This window comes from Papio anubis, chromosome 3, assembly GCF_008728515.1.
Source record: "Papio anubis isolate 15944 chromosome 3, Panubis1.0, whole genome shotgun sequence".
NCBI classification, from domain to species: domain Eukaryota; kingdom Metazoa; phylum Chordata; class Mammalia; order Primates; family Cercopithecidae; genus Papio; species Papio anubis.
In genome coordinates this window covers 160,132,629-160,159,352 of record NC_044978.1, presented here as the reverse complement: position 1 = coordinate 160,159,352, position 26,724 = coordinate 160,132,629, and the positions used below count along the sequence as shown (strand labels likewise).

The 26,724-nt window shown below is 36.2% G+C and overlaps 1 protein-coding gene across 3 annotated transcripts in view; it reads left to right on the top strand.

Moving 5' to 3' along the window:
• Nucleotides 1-26,724, top strand: part of TBC1D19 (TBC1 domain family member 19) — a 157,976-nt gene that overhangs the window by 11,070 nt on the left and 120,182 nt on the right. For all 3 annotated transcript variants that reach the window (XR_001902400.3, XM_017958626.3, XM_003898560.4), the window contains exons 2-4: nucleotides 13,204-13,276; nucleotides 14,446-14,491; nucleotides 20,294-20,369. Coding sequence is in view for 2 of the 3 variants with exons in the window: in XM_017958626.3 (XP_017814115.1) it covers nucleotides 13,204-13,276; nucleotides 14,446-14,491; nucleotides 20,294-20,369 (195 nt within the window). In the remaining variant the exon portion in view is untranslated. The remainder of the gene's footprint in view (nucleotides 1-13,203; nucleotides 13,277-14,445; nucleotides 14,492-20,293; nucleotides 20,370-26,724) is intronic.

The following is a 26,724-nucleotide window of genomic DNA, read 5'->3' as shown; positions in this document are numbered from 1 at the left end:
TTTGTTTGTTCCATCAGCTACTAAAATAAATATGTTAAAATCTCCCACTATGATTGTGTATTAGTCTGTTTCTCCTTTTAATTCTTTCAGATTTTTGCTTATGTATTTAAAGGCTATTTTTAGTGGTTATATGTGGATTGATTTTATGATATTTTCCTGTTGGTTTAACCTCTGAATTGTTATGAAGTATCTTTCTTTATCTCTGGTGAGGCTCTTGCCTTAAAGTCTGTTTTGTATGGTGTTACTATGGCTACATCAGGTTTCTTTTGGTTAGCAGTTGCATGGTATGACTTTTTCTATCCTTTTATTTTCACCTTCTTTGTGACTGTATTTAATGTATATCTTGTAAAGACGTCATATAGTTTTCTTAAAAATCCAGACTGACAGCTAGAGTCTTTTTTTTTTTTTAGTAGAGATGGGGTTTCACCATGTTGGCCAGGCAGTGTGGAACTCCTAACCTCAGGTGATCCTCCTGCCTCAGCCTCCCGAAGTGCTGGGATTGCAGGCGTTTGCCACTGTGCCTGGCCTTTGTATTTTTTTAATAGTCTTTTAATTTTATTATTTAGTCTATTTACATTTAATGAATTTACTGATCTATATGGTTTTATAACTCACATTAATATTTGTTTCTTATTTGATCTACTTCATATTGTTTTCTCTCATTTCTGCATTCTTTTGGATTATTCAAATCCTTTATTACATTTTCCTCTTCGTTAACTTGCTGTACTGTTCTTTTGGTATCTACACTAGAGTTACAGCACTTATTCCTGATTAATTATAGTTTTACATAAATTATTACTTTTACTATTTTCCTGTAATATAATGCTAGAACTTAGAACAATGTACTCACCCCTTTCTTTGTGTGTTATTTTGCCATACATTTTAAATCTGTATATACTTTACATTTCATAAGACATTGCTATTTATTGTATTGTAGCATTAATATTTAGTTGATATTAATCATTCTTAATCATATTTTAATCTTTTTTGCCCTCATGGAGAGATGATAGTATTACAAATAAGTATATACAGTCCATACATTCCCTTGTGCAAAGTCTAAGGACCAGATATTAAGGAATTCATATTATTTTTTAAATTATAGAAAGGTAATTCATGCATATTTTGTTATTTAATATCCCTATCAGGATCTGGCAGTACCTTTTAATTGTATACACTAACGTTTCTGCAGCAAAATGCATGAATTTTTACACTATGTATGATAAATGACTAAATATTCTTCTTTTTTTTTGAGACAGAGTCTTGCTTTGTTGCCCAGGCAGGAGTGCAGTGGCGCCATCTCGGCTCACTGCAAGCTCCACCTCCCGGGTTCATGCCTTTCTCCTGCCTCAGCCTCCCCGAGCAGCTGGGACTACAGGCACCCGCCACCACGCCTGGCTAATTTTTTGTATTTTCAGTAGAGACGGGGTTTCACCATGTTAGCCAGGATAGTCTCGACCTCCTGACCTCATGATCCGCCCACCTCGGCCTCCCGAAGTGCTGGGATTACAAGCGTGAGCCACTGCGCCCAGCCCTAAGTATTCTTCTGCCAATTTTGTACCACGTGAGTTCAAGTCAGGACAGATTTTGCCACTAATTCAGTTTTGAAAAGACTTGGTTTGCAAAGCTTTTCAGGCTTCAGGATTTCAAAAAAGGATTATGGATCTGTACATATAACATCAGGAGGTTAATCCTTGGAGTAATAGAAAGTTGGGCAAGGATAGAAAGAATAGAAAGAAAAAATAGAAAAAATAGAAAATTAGAAAGTTAGAAAATAGACAAAATAGAAAGTTGGGCAAGAATAGAAAGAAGGATAAAGCAGGAGTCAGGAGATGATTACACAAGAAACTCAAAAAGGTATTTGGCTGGTTCTTAAGATAAAATAAGATCTATATTTTATATGTATATGCCTATTTGTAAAATCAATGTAGATTTATTAGACAGATCTATAATATTATAGATTCATACTTTAAAAGAATGTATTTATAGATCTTTTAAAATAACGTAATCTTGGACTTGTAAGAGAATCTGTGATACCAACTTTGCCTTAGTTTATATCCATTAGCACTGACATTTAATAGAAATAACTCTTTAAAGGCAACTTTACAATCAGCTTTAATAATATATTTTTAAACAACTGGTGGTTTGTTACAAGCCTTTTAAAATTTAATCAAGAGGACATTTTCATGCCACCAGCATCTTCTGTACTGCCCTCGTTTTATCTGTTTGGGTATATCCAGAAAGTGCTAGAGCAGTGTTGGCCCAACTTAGTTGGAAATATAAAATCACACAGAATATTTCAAAGCCAAATATAAGTGATTTTTAGATTTCCCCACCCCACACCATTAGCTCTTCTCTTAAACGTTGACTGCATTTTAATGTATCCCTTTATATGTTGAAATTTGTTAAAGAGAGTGTGGAATTTTGTGTTCTCTAGAAAAGGGCTATGTTTTTTGTTTTCTGAGGTACTTTATGAATTCAACCTGCATCTTAAAACTGAATTTGCTGGCCAGGTGTGGTGGATCGTGCCTGTAATCCTAGCACTTTGGGAGGCGGAGGTGGGTGGGTTGCCTGAGCTCAGGAGTTGGAGGCCAGCCTGGGCAACACAGTGAAACAATGTCTCTACTAAAGTACAGAAGAAATTAGCTGGGTGTGGCGGCGTGTGTCTGTAGTCCCAGCTACTCAGGAGGCTGAGGCAGGAGAATTGCTTGAACCCTTGATTTGTTCAAGGCAGAAGTTGCAGTGAACTGAGATTGCGCCACTGCACTCCAGCCTGGGCGACAGAGCAAGACTGTCTCTACAAAAATAACAAAATAAATAAATAAATAAAAAGAATTTGCTCACTCATCTTCTAGACAATGGGGTGATTAGCACCAGATCAGCCATGTTATTTTATGTTATTATGCATTATTTGTATTTAAAATGGATGTTGTGTAATACCCCAAATGTTATTTTCATTCCATTAAGTATTTAATATGTTTTGTTGCTCACATTGTCATTATAAATAATAGAATTGCAAAAGGAAGGAACTTGAAAGAAAATAGGCTTTGAAGAGAGAAGGAATAACGCAACTAATAGGTTGTTGTCATAAGTCAAGAACCCTGATTACATTTGGTGTGAACCAGGGAGTGCTGTCATACTTACCCATATCTACTTTAGCTGCTGTTTGTCCTTTAATCCTGAAAAGTTAAAACAGTAAAGAAATAAATAATGGTATACAGGATTATAAAATAAGAAAGTTCTTGTCTCCATAGAAAATACGTATGTAAGGGATAACAGAAATACTAAAATGTGGGTTTACTTTGTTTAAGTACATCTCTTCATGTTTTATTTCAGCTTTTAGAGGAAACTGAGTTGTTTATAGAAGGTCAGGTAGGGTTGAATTAGGTAAGACCAAGTTGAAATGAAAGGTAGAAAATTGGTTACTAAATGTGAAGTGAAGACTTTCAGGCATAAAGTATACCATGAAAGGAGGCTAAGAATAAAGATATGGATGAATAGGGAACAAGACAGCCAGTGCTGGAAGAGAAGGGGGTCAGCTTGGAGATGTCAGCAAAAGAAAACCAGTGAGGGATCCATCCTCAGGTGAGAGAAACCAGAGCAGGGCTGGAATTATACAGCACAGATTGAGTATAAGGCATGGTCAGCTTTTGCAGAGCCAGAACTTTCCATTTGAAACTAGATCTTATTCCTGGCTACAATGTGTGTCCACTGGGATGACTAGGATTACAGAAACAGGTCTGGTCTACAGTTTTGGAAAGAACCAAAAGTATTAGAAAGAAATAAAGATACGTAGTAATTCAACATATTTTAATTGAGCTTCTCATCTGTGGTAGGATGGGCTCTTGAGAGAAATTAGACAAGTATAAACTATTAAGCTCATGATAAGGATATTTTGGGGATTGATGTGAGAAAGGACATTATATCCTTTTAAAATATCACTTCTGTTTTAGCTTTTTTTTTTTTTTTTTTTGAGACGGAGTCTCGCTCTATCGCCCAGGCTGGAGTGCAGTGGCCGGATCTCAGCTCACTGCAAGCTCCGCCTCCCGGGTTCATGCCATTCTCCCGCCTCAGCCTCCCGAGTAGCTGGGACTACAGGCGCCGCCACCTCGCCCGGCCAATTTTTTTGTATTTTAAGTAGAGACGGGGTTTCACCGTGTTAGCCAGGATGGTCTCGATCTCCTGACCTCGTGATCCGCCCGTCTCAGCCTCCCAAAGTGCTGGGATTACAGGCTTGAGCCACCGCGCCCGGCTGTTTTAGCTTTTTGTTTATGTATTTTATATATATTGTGTATGTCTCTCTCTCTCTCTATATATATAGGCATATATAAATAATAACTCTTCTTCTCCCCCGCTCCCACCAACCTGTAGTAACCATGTTCTACGGCCTGTCTTATGAATTTAACTACTCTAGGTACCTCATACAAATGGAAACATACAGTATCTGTCTTTTTAAAAATTTATTTCACTTAGTTTGATGGCTTCAAAGTTCATTCATGTTGTAGCGTGTGTCGGAATTTTCTTTCCTTTTAAGGGCTGAATAATATTCCATTGTATTTATTGAACATTTCCTATGTGCCAGTTGCATATTCGTGGTGATAGTAATGAACATTACTTTTTATTCAATGATATGTTTTCACTTTATAACTTAGTTAACCAATATATTTGAAAAGACCAGTGTATAATGTTACAAAATTATGTATGATATGTAAAAAATTAAGTCACAGTGCAAGACTGATCAATGTATTTTTATGTTATAAAGTATGGGAAGTTTATTGATGGTCAGATTCTACATCAAAACTAATCTTTAGGAAACTACTGCTTATAAATTTTGGTATACTATCAAAGGAGAATATCCCCATTTATCTGAAAAAGAATATTAAAATACTCTTCCTTTTTCCATGGACAACAACCAGAACAACACAGTACCACAGACTGAAAACTATGGCAGAATAAAAAAATCTAGCTGTCTTCTTTTAAGACAGACATCAAAAGAGATTTGCAAAAATGTAAAACAGTGCCTGTTTTCTCACTGTTTTATTTTTGAAAATACAATTACTTTAAATAAAAATAAGTTAGTATACAATGAGTTTATTATAGTTATATTAAAATGAATTGAACAGATTTTTTTTGTGGTAAGATATACCTAACATAAAAATGACCATTTTAATCATTAAGTATACAGTTCATTGTCATTAAGTATATACACCTTGTTGTGCAGCCATCCTCACCATCCATCTCCAAAACTTTTTCATCATTCCAAACTGAAACTCTGTACCCATAAATAATAACTCTACATTCTCCCCCTCTTCAACCTGTAGTAACCACCATTCTGTGGTCTATCTCTATGAATTTAACCACTCTAGGTACCTTATGTAAGTGGAATCATACAGTATCTGGTTTTTTTTTGGCAGATTTATTTTACTTAGCTTGATATCATGAAAGTTCATCCATGTTGTAACATGTGTCAGACTTTTCTTTTTCTTTTTTCTTTTTTTTTTTGAGACGGAGTCTTGCTCTGTCACCCAGGCTGGAGTGCAGTGGCGCCATCTCAGCTCACTGCCAGCTCCGCCTCCAGGGTTCACACCATTCTCCTGCCTCAGCCTCCTGAGTAGCTGGGACTACAGGGGCCCGCCACCACGCCGGGCTAATTTGTTGTATTTTTAGTAGAGACGGGTTTCACTGTGTTAGCCAGGATGGTCTCAGTCTCTTGACCTCGTGATCTGCCCGCCTTGGCCTCCCAAAGTGCTGGGATTACAGGGGTGAGCCACCACACCAGGCCAGAATTTTCTTTTTAAGAGCTGAATAATATTCCATTGTACTAATATATATGTACATATGATTTTTGTTTATCCATTTATCCATCTATAGACATTTGGGTTGTTTCCACCTTTGGCTATTGTTAATAATGCTACTATGGGCCTGGTGTGGTGGCTCATGCCTGTAATCCCAGCACTTTGGGAGACCAAGGTGGGCAGATCACAAGATCGGGAGATCAAGACCATCCTGGCTAACACGGTGAAACCCTGTCTCTACTGAAAAAAAAAAAAAAAAAAAAAAAAAAATTAGCCGGGCGTGGTGGCGGGTACCTGTAGTCCCAGCTACTTGGGAGGCTGAGGCAGGAGAATGGCATGAACCCTGGAGGCAGAGCTTGCAGTGAGCAGAGATCATCACGTCACTGCACTCCAGCCTGGGTGACAGAGGGAGACTCCATCTCAAAAAACAAAAAAAGAGATGCTACTATGAACATTGGTATACAAGTATCTGTTTGAGTATCTCTTTTCATTTCTTTGGATATATACTCAAAAGTGGAATAATTACTGAATCATATGAACTCTATGTTTAATGTTTTGAAGAACTACCATTCTAATAAACAAATATTTTAATTGTTTTTGTTTTAATTTCCAGTGCAAATATCAATAGATGTCATCCACATAAACAAAGCATTCTTGGGTTCTCAATAATGTTTTTGAGATGCAGTCTCACTATGTTGCCCAGGTTGGTCTCAAAGAGCTGGGTTCCAGTGACCCTCTAGCTTCAGCCTCCCCAGTAGCTGGGATCACAGGTGTATGCCACTATACCTGGCTCCTCATCAGTAATTTTTAAGAGTGAGGGTCCTGAGATTGAAAAGTTTGAATATCAGTGGTCTAGTGGAGTGAGTGAAATAGAGAGGCCAGTTAAGAAACTACCACAATGGAGAAGAATGGAATGGCCTTGCTCAGAGAGGAATGGAATGGCCAGGGTGGTAAGAAGGCTCTGTTGTATGAAGAGAACTTGAAGAACCCAGGAATATATTGTGGCCTTAAAAGGAGAAGCCTTCAGGGAAGACACAGTAGCTATCTTCAAATTGGAAGCTCTCTCACAGAAGAGACGTTAAGCTTATTTCTGTGACCCCAGGGTGGAGTGGTGGAGGGGAGGGGGTAGTGATGGTAAATCTTAAGGAGAATTAATCTCATAATAAGTAAGAATTTTCCAGTAGAATAGTTCAGAGATGGAATTGACTAAAGTAGGGATGTAGACAGTTTCTAAGTTAGAAAGGTACAGTTTTAAAGTTAGAGTTTTGAAGCCAGAAAATCATTTGGAGCGGATAATCAAGCATTAAATGGTTAGTCAACATAGAAGAATTCTGTAATCACTTCTAACCCTACAATTCCATGGGGCACAGAATGATGAAGTTCAGGATTAGCATGATAGCATAGTGAAAAGCGGGGAGGATGAGGTCTCTTTAGAGGGAATTAAAGGATCCTTGGAACCCTTTTTGTAGAACTTCCTATGCCCTCATTTGTACTTAATGGAGAGTTAGCCTCAGCTTACTTTGCAGCTTCTTTGGCCTAGCTGCTATTTTAGCTGCTTTGCTTCTCCAGTTCCCTTTGTTCACCAAGATTAGAAATTTAAGATTGCTAGTGGCCAGTACTTTGGATTAGGACTATTCTAGTAGGAATTGAAAGAAACTAGATTTGTGTATGTGTGTGAGTGGGAGAGGTTTGGTCATGTGTTTCTAGGAGTGCAGAAGGGTGGAGGATGTCAGAATCAGCATAACTAAATGGATGAAGGATGCATGCGGGACCATAACTACAAATGTACTGTACCCTTTCTCACTAGATTATATTTTTGAGCATATTCTTTACTAGCTCTTAAAGTGAGTGAGAGGCATTTTGTTTAAAGAAGACTTAACTTTTGTCATAGATATTTGAAAAGCCTCTACTTCCAGCCCCCCTAACCCACCTCACTGACAGTTTTACAGATATTTAGTCCATTGCCATCTGGGACATCTTATATTTTATAGCACAGCAACTTTAATTTATATTGGACTTTACAGCCTAAAAATAACCGAACATTTTTCTATTTGAGACTCATAATAACTTAGTTAAGGTATTATTTTTCCTATTAAATAAAGAAGAAAAGCCATACAGAGAGGTTAAATGACTTGAACAAGCTAGTAAATTAGGCTGAGAGGTGATTCCAGATCTTTTGATGCCAAATCCCACTCTCATTTAGTCCCAAGTGGTTTTCAAACTGTGTTCTATTATACCTAAGGATTCTGAAAAGCTATATTCACTTAAAAATATTTAATTAAAAAATTATACTAAGAAATAACACTTTCAGATGCACTAAATATCAAGTGCTTAGCACATAATCCACCACTGTGTTTCCAGATTAACTTGTTTCTGGATAATCCCAGAATAGAACCTGTTTCTTTTATCTTTTGTCATGTGTTTGGGACACTTCTTACAAATGCATGCTTGATTATAAAGATATAATTCTACACCGGTCCTTTAAAATATCTGAGCTTGCACATTTGTGCTTATGGAATGTTGTTCAAGTGATGAACCTTAATGCAGTGAGTATACTGTGTTTGGGGTTGGTTGGCCAGGCAAAGCACAAGTGCTTCTGTTCAACACAGGCCCCTGGTGATGGTATACTTCTGAGATGTAAGGCAAGTGAGCTTGTCATACCCCATCATGTAGTAGTAAAACCATGTTATGTGTAATTTTAGCAGTATTGGAAGCTCTTTGTCTGATTTTGTATTTGTGGTAAATTTTAGGATTTATCTCAAAATAAAAATTTCCAACTCTGCTTCTTTCAATTTCCTACATCAGTTTAATTTGGGAGTGTGCTGAGATGACCAGGAAGTCTATTAAAAATGCAAACATGTCTTTGATCGGGACTTTTCTCTATGCTGAACCACCAAAACGAAATATAGAAATTGGATATTGAGGCTATATCAGAATAAAGCTGTACCTTTTAAATGTTAATCATAACATTAGCAAACAAGAGAAGGCTCATTGTTCTTATTGTTTGGTAATATCATTTTCAATGTGTTTTATATAGGATTCCTAATAGGTTTTCAATTTCATTTGCAAAATAGGTTCTGTTGCTAAATTATGTTTGAGAACCACTGTGCCTTACCATGTTATCACTGTCCTGCTTTTGATCCTCAAATACTTCAAGATGTTTATAATTAGTTTGGGTGCAAAGTATATCTAGGAGGTCTAGCAACCTTAAAATACTGAAAGTGTTTAGAAAAAACAACCAGTTTTTAAAAAATTCTTTAAATTGTTTTCTCTCTGAATCATTTTCAAGTACAGGCTAGTATAAGATAGCTTATTTACTTTCAATTTAGTGCATTTGAATAATTAGCAGGGTTTTTCTGCTTTTAAAAGTCTTTTCTAGGAGTAACATATTGGAAAACAGTCTCTTCACTTAAACATAATTTTTATCAAGTTCCTTGTTTTGCGGGGGAGGAAATTGGGTAAAAAGTAGAATGTGGTTTGGTTAATATAATTTTGTCAAACAATAATTAATGCCAGGATGATACTTGGGATGCAAAAATAAAGACCCATTCCTTGCCTTCGAACTTACAGTCTAGTCAGAAAGATGAATAGGTGAGCTGAAAATTACATTGTAATCTGATAATTGTTGAAACAGAGGAACATAATGTTTTATCCTTGCTGCCTGGCCTAAGGAAAGGAGGTGATATTCGAAGGATGTCTTGGAAGCTAGTGGGTGTTTGCCAAGGTAGTGAGAGAGCACTTCCATCTGAGGAAATATGAATAGCCCTTAAAGGACTGAGAGTTGGGAAATCAGTAATATAGTTTACTGTGGCTAAGGTGTGTGTGGGGAGGAGGTGTGAGAAGAGGTTGTTGTTAACTTGGTGGGGCAACAGCAGGAGATGAATTTGTAGAGATAAGTTGGGTCTACATTGTGCAGGACCAAGTGTGCCATGTTAAAAAATGTAGACTTCTTATGTAAGCTGTGAAGAGCCACAGCTGGGACAGACTTATGTTTTAGAAAGAAATGCTGGAAGATAGATTGGGAAAGGGAGAATTGGTTCATTCATTCAATAAACATTTATTGAGCACCTACTGTGTGAAAACAACTTAGGTTTACAGAAAACACTTGGGATACAGACAGTAAAAAAAAGGCAGAAATGTCTGCCCTAATGGAGCTTACCACTTCCAATGTAATGAGATAGATGATATACCAATAAACATAGAAAATAAATTAATCGTGCAGTATAATAGAAGGTGACAAATGCTAAGAAAGAAGAAAAAATAGAGTAAGGGAGTTTTGAGAATGCCAGGTGGAAGTGGTCACAATTTAAGTAAGGTGACAAGAAGCCCAATTTAGAGGTTGTTGCAGTAATTCAAATGAGAAAGAAGGCTTGTCTTAGACTAAATGTGGGACTTTAAAATAGAGAGAAAGTATAGATTGGGAGGACCTTTGATCCTGTCTTTTTTGAACCTTTCTAGCCCATAAGTATATAAATTTATATTTATATTATAGATACAAATCTATAATGTATTGTTATGGAGTGAAGGACTTTGTAATGACCACCCTATAAGTGAAACTTTGCCAGCCACACTGGAAACCTCTCCATTTGTCCCATCCCAATCACAAACCCCTCCATTTCTGATAACATGAGATTTATGGTAATCACTTTTCTGCATTTCTTTTTTTTTTTTTTAGCTGTTCTGTTAGATATTTTATTCTTAACTTTTAGTTTAAGGGGCACATGTGCAGGTTTGTTATATAGATTAATTGTTTATCATGGGGGTTTGGTGTACGGATTATTTCATCACCCAGATAGTATGTATAATACCCAGTAGGTAGTTCCATTCCTCATCCTCCTCCCACCCTCTACCCTCAAGTAGGCCCTGCTGTCTATTGTTCCCTCTTTGTGTCCACGTGCACTCTATGTTCAGTTTCCATGTATAAGTGGGAACATGTGGGTTTTGTTTTTCTGTCCCTGCTCTTAGTTCACTTAGGATAATGGCCTCCAGCTTCATCCATGTTGCTAGACATGATCTCGTTGTTTTTTATGGCTGTGTAGTACTCCATGTTGTATATGTACCACATTTTCTTTATCCAATCTACTGTTGATGGGCATTTAGGTTGATTCCATTTCTTTGCTATTGTGAATAGTGCTGCAATGAACATAGGCATGCATGTGTCTTTATAGTAGAATGATTTATATTCCTTTGGATATATACCAGTAATTGGGATTGCTGGGTCAAATGGTAGTTCTGTTTTAAGTTCTTTGAGAAATCTCCAGACTGCTTTCCACAATGACTGAACTAATTTACATTCCCACTAGCAGTGTGTAAACCTTCCCTTTTCTCTACAGCCTTCCTGACATGTTATTTTTTGACTTTTTAATTGTAGCCATTCTGACTGGTGTGAAATGGTATCTCATTGCAGTTTTGATTTGCATTTCTTTAGTGATTAGTGACATTGAGTATTTTTTATATTTTCTGCATTCCTTGATAATTTTATTAATCAAATATATATCTCTAGACACTGTAGTTTAGTCCTGCCTATTTTTAAAATGTCTTTGTCTTTTTTTTTTTTTAAGCTATAGGTTTTCTCTCCTTCCTTTGTTTTTCCTTACAGTTTATCAGCTGAAGAACTAGGCTGTTTGACCTTAGAATTTCCCATAGCCTGGAGATTTTTCTTATTGCAAATTCATGGTATAACTCAACATGTTCCTCTGTCCTTTGTACGTCTTGTAAGTTAACAGGTGGACCCAGAGGCTTCATGATACTCAGGGGTTATCCCTTTGGCCTGACAATAGCAGTAGAGTCTTCTTTCATTGAAAACCACATAATGTCTGATTATCTCTTTTGCAATGTTAGTAGCTATTTTTGCTCAATGCCTAGAATTAGTAATTCTTTGGGGATTGCAAAGTTGTGATATTCTAATTATATCATATCTGTTTTAGTTATTAGCTAGAATACTTTTGCAAAGAGTCATTTCCCCTCATTTACTGTGTAGATATCCAGTGGTATAGTGCCAATAGGAAAGGCAGCATAAATGCCTTTTTCATTATTTACCACTGTTTAAGGTAATGAGTTAGTTCCCTATCATTCTCCTTTTTTATTACTCTATCAACATTTCCAGACTTTGGAAAGGGAGCCTTGATTTGTCAGTTTTAAGAATTTATAGGTACTAGATTGCTCCAGTCTCTTCAGATATCACCTGGCTATATTTGGATTAGGCAAAACCCCTCCCTGTTTTAACTTCTGCTCTAAAGTTGGCTCATCATATGTTCAAGTGTATGTTTGTTGACTACTTTGGGGTTCTTTTGTTTTCACTACATCAGATAGCCAATTGTTTCTTCTGCTTCTTCCTGTACAGATGTTGATACCTTACAGGTCTTGTGGCAGTTGGTTTATCCTCAGCTGCTTGTATTTCTGGGGGATAGCTTATCATCTAGTTTTGTTGTGAATATTTTCCAAGGGATTTGGCTTTGCTATCTAGTTGCTTGGTCTGTTTTTATGTGGAAATCGAGGAGGTTTTTAAAAAAAATCTCACTGCCACCAGTGCCATCTCCCAGAAAGGCATTGAATCATGGAAGAGTTAGTGTGGAATTGAGAATAAATTTGAAGTTTCTAACTTGGAAGATTTGGTAAATGGTAATTTTATTGATGAAGATTTGAAAAATGTAAGAGAAGGAACAAGACAGAGAGTGGAGGATAAGACCAAGTTTTGATTTCTTAGGTTTGAAATACTCTATTTGAGATCCTCTAATAGAAATTCCTTCTGAAGAAGTATGCTGCTAGAATTTGACAGAGCTAGGTGATGGAACATCAACACTTTGAGAGTAATCAAAGCCATTACAAGTAGGAAAAATTTTATTTTTTGGTAAAAATTACAGTGTGAAAAACCAGTAGAATAGGAAAAATGCACTTGAAGGTAAAACACTAATAATACACATTTATGAACTAGTAGTTTTATGTATTTTCTACAAATATACACAATGCATTTACATTGAAAAGCAATCCAAAGAGGAAGACACTATGCAAAGATCCATTTACATGGATGCAACTTTTTTCAGTCATTAGGTACAGGTGCCATATATATTTAATATAATATCAAGGCAATGAATTTATAAAATCTGAGTATTTTTCCAACTTGAGACCCTAGATAAAGATGATAAGGACTCATAATCTCCAAGTTTTTATAATTTTAGTAGACTTTAGTATACTGTCACAGATCCTTTAAGAGTTAGTGAGAAAGTCTTCTTTCTTACAAGCTATTCTAGATAGTTCTAAGCTCTATCTTCAAGAGGATTTTTCAAATACTATACATTTTTGGACACTCCTTTTTAAACATTTCATTTGTTCTAAATATCAACTCAAATGATTTACTTTGGATGTCTTTTCCTTCCTTATCTTTCTTTATTATTATTATTATTATTATTAGGCCAGTCTTCAGAGACCTGAGATTAAACTTGAATCACTGAAAGAAGATATTAAGGAATTCTTTAAAATATCAGGTTCGTAATTTTTTCCTAATAACTTAAGGCAAAATAAGAAAATGTTTTATTTATTCCTAATTCTTTAAGCCCTCAAACTTGTACAGCCACCTTACTTTGTTGTCGTCATTCTGTTTTGTTTTGTTTTAGGCTTTTAACAGCCTGAAGGCATGGTTTTTTGTTTCTGTCTCTAGTGATAAGCAGAGAAGAGGGATGAGGAAAGAGCTTTACTGGCCCAATCACAAACAGAAACTAAGAACCCATGACTGTATTCTGTGCCTTGGATACCCTTGCAAGGCAAAATAAATAATATTTTATCCCCAGCCTTCCAGTTTCTCATTCAAAATTGTGAAAACTATGGCCAAATAGGTTTCTATTTAGGGAGAATTAGAGCTATTAGACATTTTAACAAAATGGTGCAAAAATTCAAGAACTCTGTGAGAAAGACTCCTTTGCATTAGTTTGTTTTAAATACTGTTTGCCTTACTGGTAATATCCTGATGGATAAATACATCCTTAAGGTATTAAGTATCTCCTTAGTTAAATAATTTTTCATTTTACTTTTCAGTTGTGACTTTTTTCCTTTTATGCTTTCACAGAAAATAAAAAGAAAATTCTAACTTTTCAAAGAGCAAGAGGAGAGAGAGGTTCCCTAGTCCAGCATCTGCATATGGGAACTGAGATGTTAAGTGGTTGTCCCGGATAGTTAGAAGCTGAGCTAACTGGTCTGACTATTGGTATCTCACAATAATCTGCCTCTGTCGTCCAGGACTTTGCTGACAAGTTAATTATAACTAGATACTTGTCATCTATCTTCATCAGGTGGCTGTTTTTTGCTGTTCCCTTGGCACATTCCTTACAGCTTTAGTAGTACAACATCCGAAGATTTTGACATTCATTGAGCACTTTGATAGTGAAAAAGGAAATGTTCCTCCCAACTTGATAAAATGGTGCAATAATATTATTTTAAAATATCATGTTGGTGACTTTGCTGCTCAGTGTTAGCCAAGGGATATAGTAAGTATATAGGAAATAATCTTTAATAACACTTTATATAGGGATTGGCAGTTGACAAAGTTCTTTCACAAATAAATATGATGCCAAAGTTTTGTTGAGATAAATTTAATTATGATGTATGTTTATTTAAAAACTAGTATGTTCATATATTTTATTCTTTTTTTAAAAAACAGGTTGGGAGAAGAAACTTCAGAATGCTGTTTATAGCGAACTGAGTGTGTGAGTTTTCCTACCTATTTTGCAATAGTGTTTTGTTTAGCTATATTTACTTTGTGAGTAATAAAACCAGTATTGTTATACTTATTGTATTATTATCATTAATATTTATACAACATTTCAAGTAAGTTAATACAATTAAAAATTACTACCATCTTGCCTGACAAACAATAAGAAATAGGTGCGGTTTTTTTTTAACCACCCACTATTTTATTTTTTTAATTTTCTTTCTTTTTGAGATGGAGTCTCACTGTGTCGCCCAGGCTGAAGTGCAGTGCAATGATCTTGGCTTAACTGCAACCTCCACCTCCTGGGTTCAAGTGATTCTTGTGCCTCAGCCTCCCAAGTTGCTGGGATTACAGACCCCTGCCACAACACCTGGCTAATTTTTGTATTTTTAGTAGAGATGGGGTTTCACCGTGTTGGCCAGTCTAGTCTCGAACTCCTGACCTCATGTGATCCACCTGCATCGGCCTCCCAAAGTGCTGGGATTACAGGTATGAGATACGGCATCTGGCCCCACCCATTATTTTATATTAACAATTCATTTATCCAGTGGAATTAGGGAATAAGATGTTTCTCTAAAGTTAATATTTCAGATAACCGAAGCTTACTGACGTTCTTTTTTTGTGTCTTTATAAACTGTCCATTCTAAACATGATTATCTTTTTTGTTCTTTGGCAAGATTGGTGTCATTATTAAGAACATCTGTGTTTTTGTTTATTTATATTTAACATCAGGGTCTATTAAGGTGTATAGAACTGTTTGCCATTTTAAAATGTAAATCCAGAATGTTAGCTTTTGTAGTTTCTTCAATGTTCTGTTACTTGTCAGTTATTTATTGAATACCTACCATGTGGTAGCACCATACTAAGCACTGAGCATATAGTGTAGAACAATACACACAATTTCTGCCCTCATAGAGCTCATAGTCTAATAGAGTTCCCAAGTCTAATAGAGTTCCCATGTCTGCTTTTTTTTCCTTTACTGCTATCACTGTATTTCTGTCTGTAGCCTTCTCTAGTGTTTAACACTCCCATTTTCAACTTGACTTTTCCAGTTCATTTAACTGGGAAATGACATAATGCAGCTTACCAGAATTGTTTCTAAAATGAAGAGACTCAGATGAACGCCTGTGCGCATGTGCTTTAGATACAATTTTTTAAAAAATTAGTATTTGCTTCTTTGCTTTGCTCAAATCCATCTTCCCAGTTGGATTTGAAGTCTTAAATAATGTTAGATATAAGTGCTATCTAATAATTGAAGTTGACTGTGACCACACCTTTAGTAGTACTGTTATAGTACCTTTGGCAGTCACCACAGGAATAGACATTTATCATGACAAGTAAGGTTTTAAATTTATAATATGTACTAAAGGTGCCTGTTGTGTGTAATTCCAAACACTGGATTCTCAATCTGAGGTGATATTACTAATATTACTGAAAATTGTTCTGTGTGACAGACTGCCCTTTTACTTGATAGAAGGGACTGTGTTTTATTCATTATCATATTGTTGACATTTTGTGCAATAGAACTTTAAGTATATATTTTCTGAATAACTCGTTGGGATTTTTTAAAGGAGTCCAGTGATATTATTTTTATTCCTCGCTTGGGTTCTGAACAAATTAAGAAACAAGATAAAACAAAAAAGCAGATGGGATATCAAAATTACACTTTTATTACTGATAAAGACTAGGTAGGAGGACATAGCTTAGTATGAGAGCAAAATTAGTCTTTCAACTGATCTCAAGAATTAAATAGATTTAACCTTCCAGTCAAATAGCATTGGATCAGGGGCAGTATGTTCAGTTTATGCTTTTCAAATTTAAAAGTTGAGTAAGGCATAAACCTCTTCTGTGGTGTGTTGAGTTAAGCCTTAGAGAGAGTCCAAGAATGTTATAGTAATGGAACTCTTTTCACATGGAAGTGCACATCAGGGGTGGGAAAGAAACATTTCCCATAACATAAGTCAAAAGAATAAAGAAGACTTAGCGTATTCTGTTGCATTTTTCATTGGCAGCAACCATTGGATGGATGAATAAGGAAAGCAAAAAGGAAAGTATGAGTATTCATTAGGTAATATTAAACAATGGGAGATAAAAAATACACATCCTTATGCCTAATAGAGGTATAGAACACACGAGCTATACAGACTATACCTGAAAACAGTATGCTTCATTTTACTTGTTTTAGTAAGCATTACAAAGATTTTAGTCAGTTTCTTATTTGACAAATATACTAGAAAATTTTCTGTATTCTGTTATTTACATGAAATTTTCAACTAGTCTAGGTTAGCACTCTCCATTTCAGATTGCATACTTTAATTATCTTTTCCATTCATTTAAAACAGTTATATATTTGTTATTGTGTTAATAACTATTTAGTATTATATGAATGATAATTTACAGTGATTGAATGCTTATTTTGTGCCAACACTTTACATGCATTGGCTTATTCAATATAATCTTCACTACAACCCTATGAAGTAAAATTTATTATGATCACCGTTTTGCAGAAGAGAAAACTGAGGCTTAAACCATGTTTTAGTCTGTCTTGTGATACTATAACAGAATACCTGAGATTGGGTAATTTATAATGAATAGAAATTTATTGGCTCACAGTTCTGGAGGCTGGGAAGTCCAATATCAAGGTGCCAGCATCTGGTGAGAGCCTTCTTGCTGCATCATCCCATGGCAGAAGGTGAGAGGGCAAGAGGGGGTTTAACCCACCCTTTTATAATGGCACCAGTCCCACCCATGTCGGTGAAGCTCATGGCCTAATCACCTCTGAAAGATCCCACCTCTGAATACTGTTACAATCACAAATTTTAACATGAGTTTTGGAAAGGACAAACATTCAAACCATGGCAGACCACTTAAGTAACTTGTTGAACATCATATAGCTAACAAATGGAAGTGCTAGGGCTTAACCTCCAACTATATGATTCCAAAGCCCACGCATTTTACTACGTCTCACATAGGTCTATGTCTTATCTCTTAACTGGATTTAAAATGTTCTGGAACAAAAATTGTGTCTTACATTTCTTTCATATTTCCTATAGTATCAAATAAATGACATTGAGTCAGCAAATAGTTATTGAGCCACCTACTAATGCTAATACTTGACAAATATTTGTTGAATTGAGGAAACAGTGCAATTATTAGTCTTAGCCTTACTATATTTAAGACAATCTTTACATGCAAAATGAAAAATAGATCAATTTATTTCTGTGTTTTAGTCTTCATTGTACTTTGTACAGAGCAGTTTATAAAAAAATTAGATGACCTATTATTTTTCCCTTAAAGAACATAAAGAAGTAAATAAACCTTAAAAATGTTATTCTATATGTGCATGTTATAAAAACATATCGTATAGTTTGCTGTTATAGTAGATACATGCAAAAGTCTACCATACCTTACAGAGTTACAAGTGTCAAACAGTAGTGGGCCTAAAATGGAAGGATGTTAGATAAGGGATACCTTACACTAGACCACAAATTTGGATAAGTCTTCATACACATTCATGACTTTCACTGGGAGAGTGCTCAAGCAGTAGACCTGGGTACCTCTGAAACGTCCTAAACATACAGTTCTTCTTTGCCCTCTTAGTTTGAAATGCTACTGTATGTTTGCTATTGTGCACAGAGCCAGGTGCTGTTGATAATAAACAGCCTAGACAGTCTTTGTCTCCCGGAACTTACATCTCAGTTGGGCATAAAGACTTTAAAGAGGCATTTACAGTGCAGTAAAATAAGTGCAATGATTGGGGAAATACAAGGAACACATAAGGCTGGCATTTAACTTAGATTTGGGGTTGCCATGGTGGCTTGCCAAAGGAAGCAATATCCACGCTGAGATCAGAAAACTAAGCTAGAGTTTGTCAGGGGAAAGAGTAGAGAAGAAAAGCACTTCAGGCAGAAGGGAATTGCAGGCTAAGAGATTTAGAAGTGGAAAAGAGTGTGGTGCAAATGTTCAAAAGTTTGTATGGTTGGGTGGTAGCAGGTGAAGGGAGCATGGCTAAGGACGAGTCTAGATTTATAAAAAGGATTGTGCCTCTTCAGACTTTGTAGACTGGATCCTAAAAGCATTTGGGTGCCATTTAAAATTGTAAGTAAAGTAGTAATATGATCAAATTTGCATTTTATCCATTCAACAATATATTGGTTATCTACTATGTACCAGGCATTATGCTAGATGCTGGAATTACAATTACTGGTGAATAAGGAAGACATCACTTCTGGCCAACATCCAGGCAAACTGGTGAATAGATTGAAAATAGTCTGGAAGCACTTAGGAACCTGCTGGATAAATGTAGGCGAGGAATAATGGTTGCCTAAAATAGTTTACTGTCAGTGGGTAGAACATTTAAGTATTTAGGGAGACTTGGCGGACAAGAAAAAAATAGAGTGAAGTGTGCTGTATAAGTTTCTGTGCATTTTTCCTACCTGGCAATCCTTATCTCTGCATATTACTAAATGTAAGCTCCATAAGGGCAGATATTTTAGCCAGTTTTGTTCACTTCTGTCTCTTTTTTACATTGAGTAGGTTGTCATTAAATGTTTCTGAAAAAATAAATATCTAACTTGATTTTGGTCTTAATAAGAATGACTTTCAAGTTGTCTCGTTATCTGTATTTTGGATACATTTCTTTGATCATTAAATAACTATTAAGATCATCAGTAAATTCTCTCAAATTTTAATCCTAAATTTCTAAGCTTTATTAAATTTAGACATAATTACCATTAAAAGTGGAAGCAAATGGTGTATTGGACAATGTGAGATAGTTTTTAAACTATCTTACATATAACACAAGAAATATCAAGGTATCTAGAGACTTAACTTTTTTTTCATTTGTGAATGGGAAGGTACCTGAAATGTAGATTTTATTGGAAAAATAATTTGCCAGAAACAATCAATTTGTGAAACTGCCTTATAGATTAGGTGGGATAGGTTGCCTTTCCCTATTCCAGCAATGTTTCTATGCACAGTTTAGCCTTTTACATGTAGGCTCCAGGACAGATGCAAGTGGTTTCAAATATTATTAACCTTTTACATGCTTTTGTTCCACTTTGGACCAGGAATTTCTTGAGAATTCAGCTCTGCGGTTCTTGATTATTGGAACATGACTGTTTTGCTGTAGGTACAAGTCTGATGACTAATTTCAAGAGGAGTTATATATCGTTGTGAAATGGATTGGAATCTCCAAATAAACGTTGAACCATTATGTCTTCCTACTGCCTTTTCTATCTGTGATTTCATACCACTCTGCACTTCAGTCATTATGTTCCAGTGATCCCGACTTTTTCTGATCCTTAAACATTTCATGCATTACCTCCTCAGAATTCTTGCGCTTGCCATCCCTCTGCTTGGAATATTCTTCCCCCAGATCTTTGCATGGTTGGCTCCTTCACACTCATGTCTTGGTTTAAATATAAAATCCCCTAAGGGGACTTCACTGACCTCCAAATTTATTGTATCTTATTACCCTGCTTTCATTTTCTCACGGCACTTATTACAATCTGATATTATTTTATTTGTATGTGTTTGTAATTATTGGCTTTCTTCATGAGAATGTTATGTCCATGAGAACAGAGAATGTTATCTCAATCACCACCTTATACTTAGTACCTAGAGCGGCCCAAGTATTTGTTGACTAAATCAACCTATTTTCTTAATAAAAACAATACATTTTGAATATAAAATGAAATGTTACTGGGAAAACCGTTTATAACATGGACTACAGAGGTAAGTAATATCTAACCAAGAGAGTAATGTGTGATATTTAGCTGCCTCTTTTTGCTCCTAGGTTTCCTTTACCTAGTCATCCTGCTGCACCTCCTGAACATCTTAAAGAACCTTTGGTATACATGAGGAAAGCACAGGTTGGTTTTTCATGCCAAGTTATGTAATACAGAACCAAAGATCATTCTTGATGTCAGGAGTATGTATTATTAGTTATGAAATACTGAGTAAGAACCACTAAATTGATGTTAATGGTATTTGTATATTCTTCCATTTTATTTTCAGTAACCAAGGATCATACCTATTTAACTATGGCAACCCTGGAAAAAATGGGGTAGAAGGGGAAAAATAATCTACCATGCTGGCCTGCAATTTAAAATATGATACAAGTGTAATGTGGCAATCATGGCCTGTGATATTAAAGGAATGAAATGTGAATGAACTGACACCCTCTTTCCTTAAAATTTAGGTCTTTGAAGCCAGTGTTATTGATAGTGTATTTAAAATATATTTGTTCTCACAGTAGGCTGTCATCTATTAATTGTATGCTGTTATAGAACTCTGATAAACCTGCTATCAAAATGGGTTGGCAAAAAACTAGGAATAAAATAACAAAATAATTTAAGCATAAAAACTATGAATAGTTGTTAAAATGGAAACTCAAGAGGTTCTAGCACATGCCCCTAGCTTTTTTAACTGTCCTTCATCTCAGCACAGCCTCACTCACCTCCCCTCAACCCAGTCCTGTCCGTAAGCCTTCCTCACAGTGCTGTTTGAGTAGGACTCTGTGACTGCCACTGCCGAGACACGTAATGAGCACCACAGTCAGTCAAACTTCATTCTCCAGCATAGCCTCAGAGATGGATTTTTAAAACCTTTTTTGGTATGAAATATTTCAAAGGTACCTTAAAGAACTCCCACGAACCCATCACTCAACTTCCACAGTTATCATCATGGTTCTTCTGCTCTTGAAAATTTTCTGCAGAGTCATCACATTCTACAACAGTGGAAATTAGGCAGATTTTTATTTTTCAACTTTTATTTTTATTTAAAAAATCATCAAAATTAGATGGTGAAAAGAAGCAATAGAAATAAAAACCTTGGAGATAGTTGAGGAAGTATATATTTCTGTCTCTAGGTGGTATCTTTTACGGCTGGAAATCAGTTAATGTTTATTCATCAATTTGTCATAAAGCATAATAAGTCATACATATGTGAAAGAAGTGTGTGGTTTTTTGTTATAAAGATTTAAACTCAAGAAAATAAAACTAAGATTGGGCCTGAATATTTTTTAGTGAAATTGAAAATTTCTAAACAGTAATGAGAAAGTATCAGTTTTAACATACTAGGTGTAAGAAACAAAACACAAAGATTTTTTTTTTTTTAATCATGACTGAAAAGAAGAGATAGAGAGAGGTAAATAATAAGTCCACTCTCAGAGCTTACTGCTAGTTGTTAAGAATATATGTGAGTGATAGGTACATGTATGATACTCCTCTCTTTTCTTTCCGGACTTTCCCACTTACATCAGGGATCTGCAAACTACAGCCCCTGGGCCAAATACAACCTGCCATCTATTTTTATAGGGCTGGCAAACAAGGAATTTTATTTTTACTTTTTACATTTTTAAGTGGTTGAAAAATCAAAATAAAGATAATCTTGTGACACATGAAAACTATATGAATCCCTAAGATATGTTTTATTTGAAAATAGTCATGTTCATTCATTTGCATATTGGTTGTTGCTGCTTAGTTGCAACAGAGACCCATGGACTGCAAAGCCTAAAATATTTACTGCCTTCCCTTTCATACAAGGTTTGCCAATCCCTGCACTAAATTATTCATTCTTCAAGAGCAGGGATTGTGCTTTTTATCCTCAGCATCTAGCATAGTACCCAGCCCACAGAACACTTTTGATGAGGTTTGCTGTCTTTAACTATGGCCATACTGATTACCTCCCCTATCAGTAAGTGTCTACCTGTCTTTCTATATTTGTTCTTTTTGAGACATTTAGTTGTTTAGCCCCCTATTTTGGGGAGCAATTCTCTCTTCTTTCCATGAAAGCTACCTAGTCTGGATCACATGTCATGTATTGCATCATGTTCTTCCTTGCATTTCATAATCTCTTCCCCATCAGACTTCTGTTCTGTCTGCCATTCTACTCCTTAGTCTAAGGCCACTTTTACTGTTTACTTTCTCTCTTCTCCCAAACTTTTGACCACTTCAAGAGAAAATCATGTAATTTCTGTGTTAACCATTATCTAGTCTCAATTCATTTATTTAACTTCCAGTGGATTCTTTTTGCTGTCTAAGATTATATTTGTTATTCATTGTCTGTCTTCCATTTAGGTTGTTCTAAAACTTTTCCATGCTTGTGTGGCCCCTAATTCAACCTCTGTCCCACTCATTTTAAGCATTTCTCACTTATATTTTATAAAGAATATTCAGGTTATCTCATTCAAGCTTCACAGCTTCCTTCTTTTTTGTTGCCACATCTCTTTTTGCTCCAGTCCTCTAAGATCAACTGTCTGCTGCACATTTTTTTTCTGTGAGATCAAACTTAGCATGTCTAAAATGTTTATGTTCTTTTAAAAATGACCATCTCTTCCTCAGCTTCCTATTTTTGTTACTAGTGATCAAATGCTAAATATTATTTCTTCCCATAGTCTTACAGTCTCCTCTTTCTGTTCATTACCAAGGCTGTTACCATAGTAGTCACAATAATGATGATGATGGTGATAATGCTGATAATGTTGCCTTTTATTGTTTACTTTATTTTAGACATTGTGCTTTAATTCACATACTACCTTATTTTTATACCTCCCAACTTTCAATCGATCTCTCCCAATCTCCTTATATATTCTCAATACTATTAAATTTAATTATAAGCAGACGAACCCTTATAGCTCACTGCCTTTTAAAAAACCTTCAGTGATTATTCCCACTTGCTCAAAAAATGAAGTTCCTATTCCAGAACCCAGCATTTAAGAATTTTTACTATCTGTCCCCAGCCTTCCCCTTCTACTTTGTCAGTCTCTGCTGTCTTATGACTGTCCTATGTGCCTGTCCAAGTGAATCATTTTGCCTTTCCCTCTTGCATCATTAACACTTTTTTGTATTTTGTTTTCCTGTCCTGGAAAGCCCTTTCTGCCTGTTTTGTGTTACGAAAATCCTATCTATTTTGTGAGGGTCAGCTCAGATGACATCTCTTCTCTGATGTTATTATTGATTACTCCTGTTGAAAGGGATCGCTCTCTTGAACTCTGTTGAATAGCTCCCTGTTGTTTTATAGCCCTTAGCACAAATTGCAATTTATTGTAGTAATTGCTTTTTTTTATTTTTTGAGACTGAGTCTTGCTTTATCGCTCAGGCTGGAGTGCAGTGGTATGATCTCAGCTCACTGCAACCTCTGCCTCCCAGGTTCAAGCTATTCTCATGCCTCAGCCGCCTGAGTAGCTGGGATTACAGGCGCCCACCACCATGCCCAGCCAATTTTTATATCTTTATTTATTTATTTTTATTTTTATGATTATACTTTAAGTTCTAGGGTACATGTGCATAACGTGCAGGTTTGTTACATATGTATACTTGTGCCATGTTGGTGTGCTGCACCCATCAACTCGTCAGCACCCATCAACTCGTCATTTACATCAGGTATAACTCCCAATGCAATCCCTCCCCGCTCCCCCCTCCCCATAATAGGCCCCGACGTGTGATGTTCCCCTTCCCGAGTCCAAGTGATCTCATTGTTCAGTTCCCACCTATGAGTGAGAACATGCGGTGTTTGGTTTTCTGTTCTTGAGATAGTTTGCTGAGAATGATGGTTTCCAGCTGCATCCATGTCCCTACAAAGGACACAAACTCATCCTTTTTAATGGCTGCATAGTATTCCATGGTGTATATGTGCCACATTTTCTTAATCCAGTCTGTCACTGATGGACATTTGGTTGGATTCCAAGTCTTTGCTACTGTGAATAGTGCCGCAATGAACATACGTGTGCATGTGTCTTTATAGCAGCATGACTTATAATCCTTTGGGTATATACCCAGTAATGGGATGGCTGGGTCATATGGTACTTCTAGTTCTAGATCCGTGAGGAATTGTCATACTGTTTTCCATAATGGTTGAACTAGTTTACAATCCCACCAACAGTGTAAAAGTGTTCCTATTTCTTCACATCCTCTCCAGCACCTGTTGTTTCCTGACTTTTTAATGATTGCCATTCTAACTGGTGTGAGATGGTATCTCATTGTGGTTTTGATTTGCATTTCTCTGATGGCCGGTGATGTCGAGCATTTTTTCATGTGTCTGTAGGCTGTATGCCTGTCTTCTTTTGAGAAATGTCTGTTCATATCCTTTGCCCACTTTTTGATGGGGTTGTTTGTTTTTTTTCTTGTAAATTTGTTTGAGTCTTTTGTAGGTTTTGGATATTAGCCCTTTTGTCGATGAGTGTAGTATTTGCAAAATTTTTCTCCCATTCCAGCTGCCTGTTCACTCTGATGGTAGTTTCTTTGCTGCTGTGCAGAAGCTCTTTTAGTTTAATTAGATCCCATTTGTCAATTTTGGCTTTTGTTGTTCTTGTTTTTGGTGTTTTTAGACATGAAGTCCTTGCCCATGCCTATGTCCTGAATGGTATTTCCTAGGTTTCTAGGGTTTTATGGTATTAGGTCTAACATTTAAGTTCTAATCCATCTTGAATTCACTGTGATAAGGAGTAAGGAAAGATCCAGTTTCAGCTTACTTGGCTACAGCCACTTCAGCACTATTTATTAATAGGGAATCCTTTCCCCATTTCTTTGTTTTTCTCAGGTTTGTCAAAGATCAGATGGCTGTATATGTGTGGTATTATTTCTGAGGGCTCTGTTCTGTTCCACTGGTCTATATCTCTGTTTTGGCACCAGTACCATGCTGTTTTGATGACTGTAACCTTGTAGTATAGTTTGAAGTCAGGTAGCGTGATGCCTCCAGCTTTGTTCTTTTGACTTAGGATTGCCTTGGCAATGTGAGCTCTTTTTTGGTTCCATATGAACTTTAAAGGAGTTTTTTCCAATTCTGTGAAGAAACTCATTGGTAGCTTGATGGGGATGGCATTGAATCTATAAATTATCTTGGGCAGTATGGCCACTTTCATGATATTGATTCTTCCTATCCATGAGCATGGTATGTTCTTCCATTTGTTTATGTCCTCTTTTATTTCACTGAGCAGTGGTTTGCAGTTCTTGAAGAGGTCCTTACATCCCTTGTAAGTTGGATTCCTACATTTTATTCTCTTGAAGCAATTGTGAATGGAAGTTCATTCATGATTTGCTCTCTGTTTGTCTGTTACTGGTGTATAAGAATGCTAGCAGGCTCTGAAATTGAGGCAATAATTAATAGCCTACCAACCAAAAAAAGTCCAGGACCAGATGGATTCACAGCTGAATTTTACTACTAGAGGTATGAGGAGCTGGTACCATTCCTTCTGAAACTATTCCAATAGAAAAAGAGGGAATCCTCCCTAACTCATTTTATGAGGCCAACATCATCCTGATACCAAAGCCTGGCAGAGACATGACAAAAAGAGAGAATTTTAGACTAATATCCCTGATGAACATCGATGCAAAAATCCTCAATAAAATACTGGCAAACTGAATCCAGCATCACATGAAAAAGCCATGATCATGAGCTGCATCCCTGATGCAAGGCTGGTTCAACATAATGCTAAATCAATAATAAACATAATCTAGCATATAAACAAAACCAAAGACAAAACCACATGATTATCTCAATAGATGCAGAAAAGGCCTTTTGACAAATTCAACAGTCTCTTCATGCTAAAAACGCCAATAAATTCGGTATTGATGGAACGTGTCTCAAAATAGTAAGAGCTATTTATGACAAATCCACAGCCAATATCATACTGAATGGGCAAAAACTGGAAGCATTCCCTTTGAAAACTGGCACAAGACAGGGATGCCCTCTCTCACCACTCCTATTCAACATAGTGTTGGAAGTTCTGGCTAGGGCAATCAGGCAAGATAAAGAAATCAAGGGTATTCAGTTAGGAAAAGAAGAAGTCAAATTGTCCCTGTTTGCAGATGACATGATTGTATATTTAGAAAACCCCATCATCTCAGCCCAAAATCTCCTTAAACTGATAAGCAACTTCAGCAAAGTCTCAGGATACAAAATTAATGTGCAAACATTTTTATATCTTTAGTAGAGATGGGTCTCAGCATGTTGGCCAGGCTGGTCTCAAACTCCTGACCTCAAGTGATCCACCCGCCTCAGCCTCCCAAAGTGCTGGGATTACAGGCCTGAGCCACTGGGCCCGACCTGTTATAGTAATTTCTGTATACATCTTTCTGACATTTTATTATATGCCTCTTGAAAGAAGTAACAGTTTAAAAATATTTTTACATAACTGCTGCATCTAGTACACTGGCCTTTATGTAGCAGAAGCTTAGTAACTTTATGTTGGATTGATAGTAAACGAGTTAGCCATCTCTTTTCCCA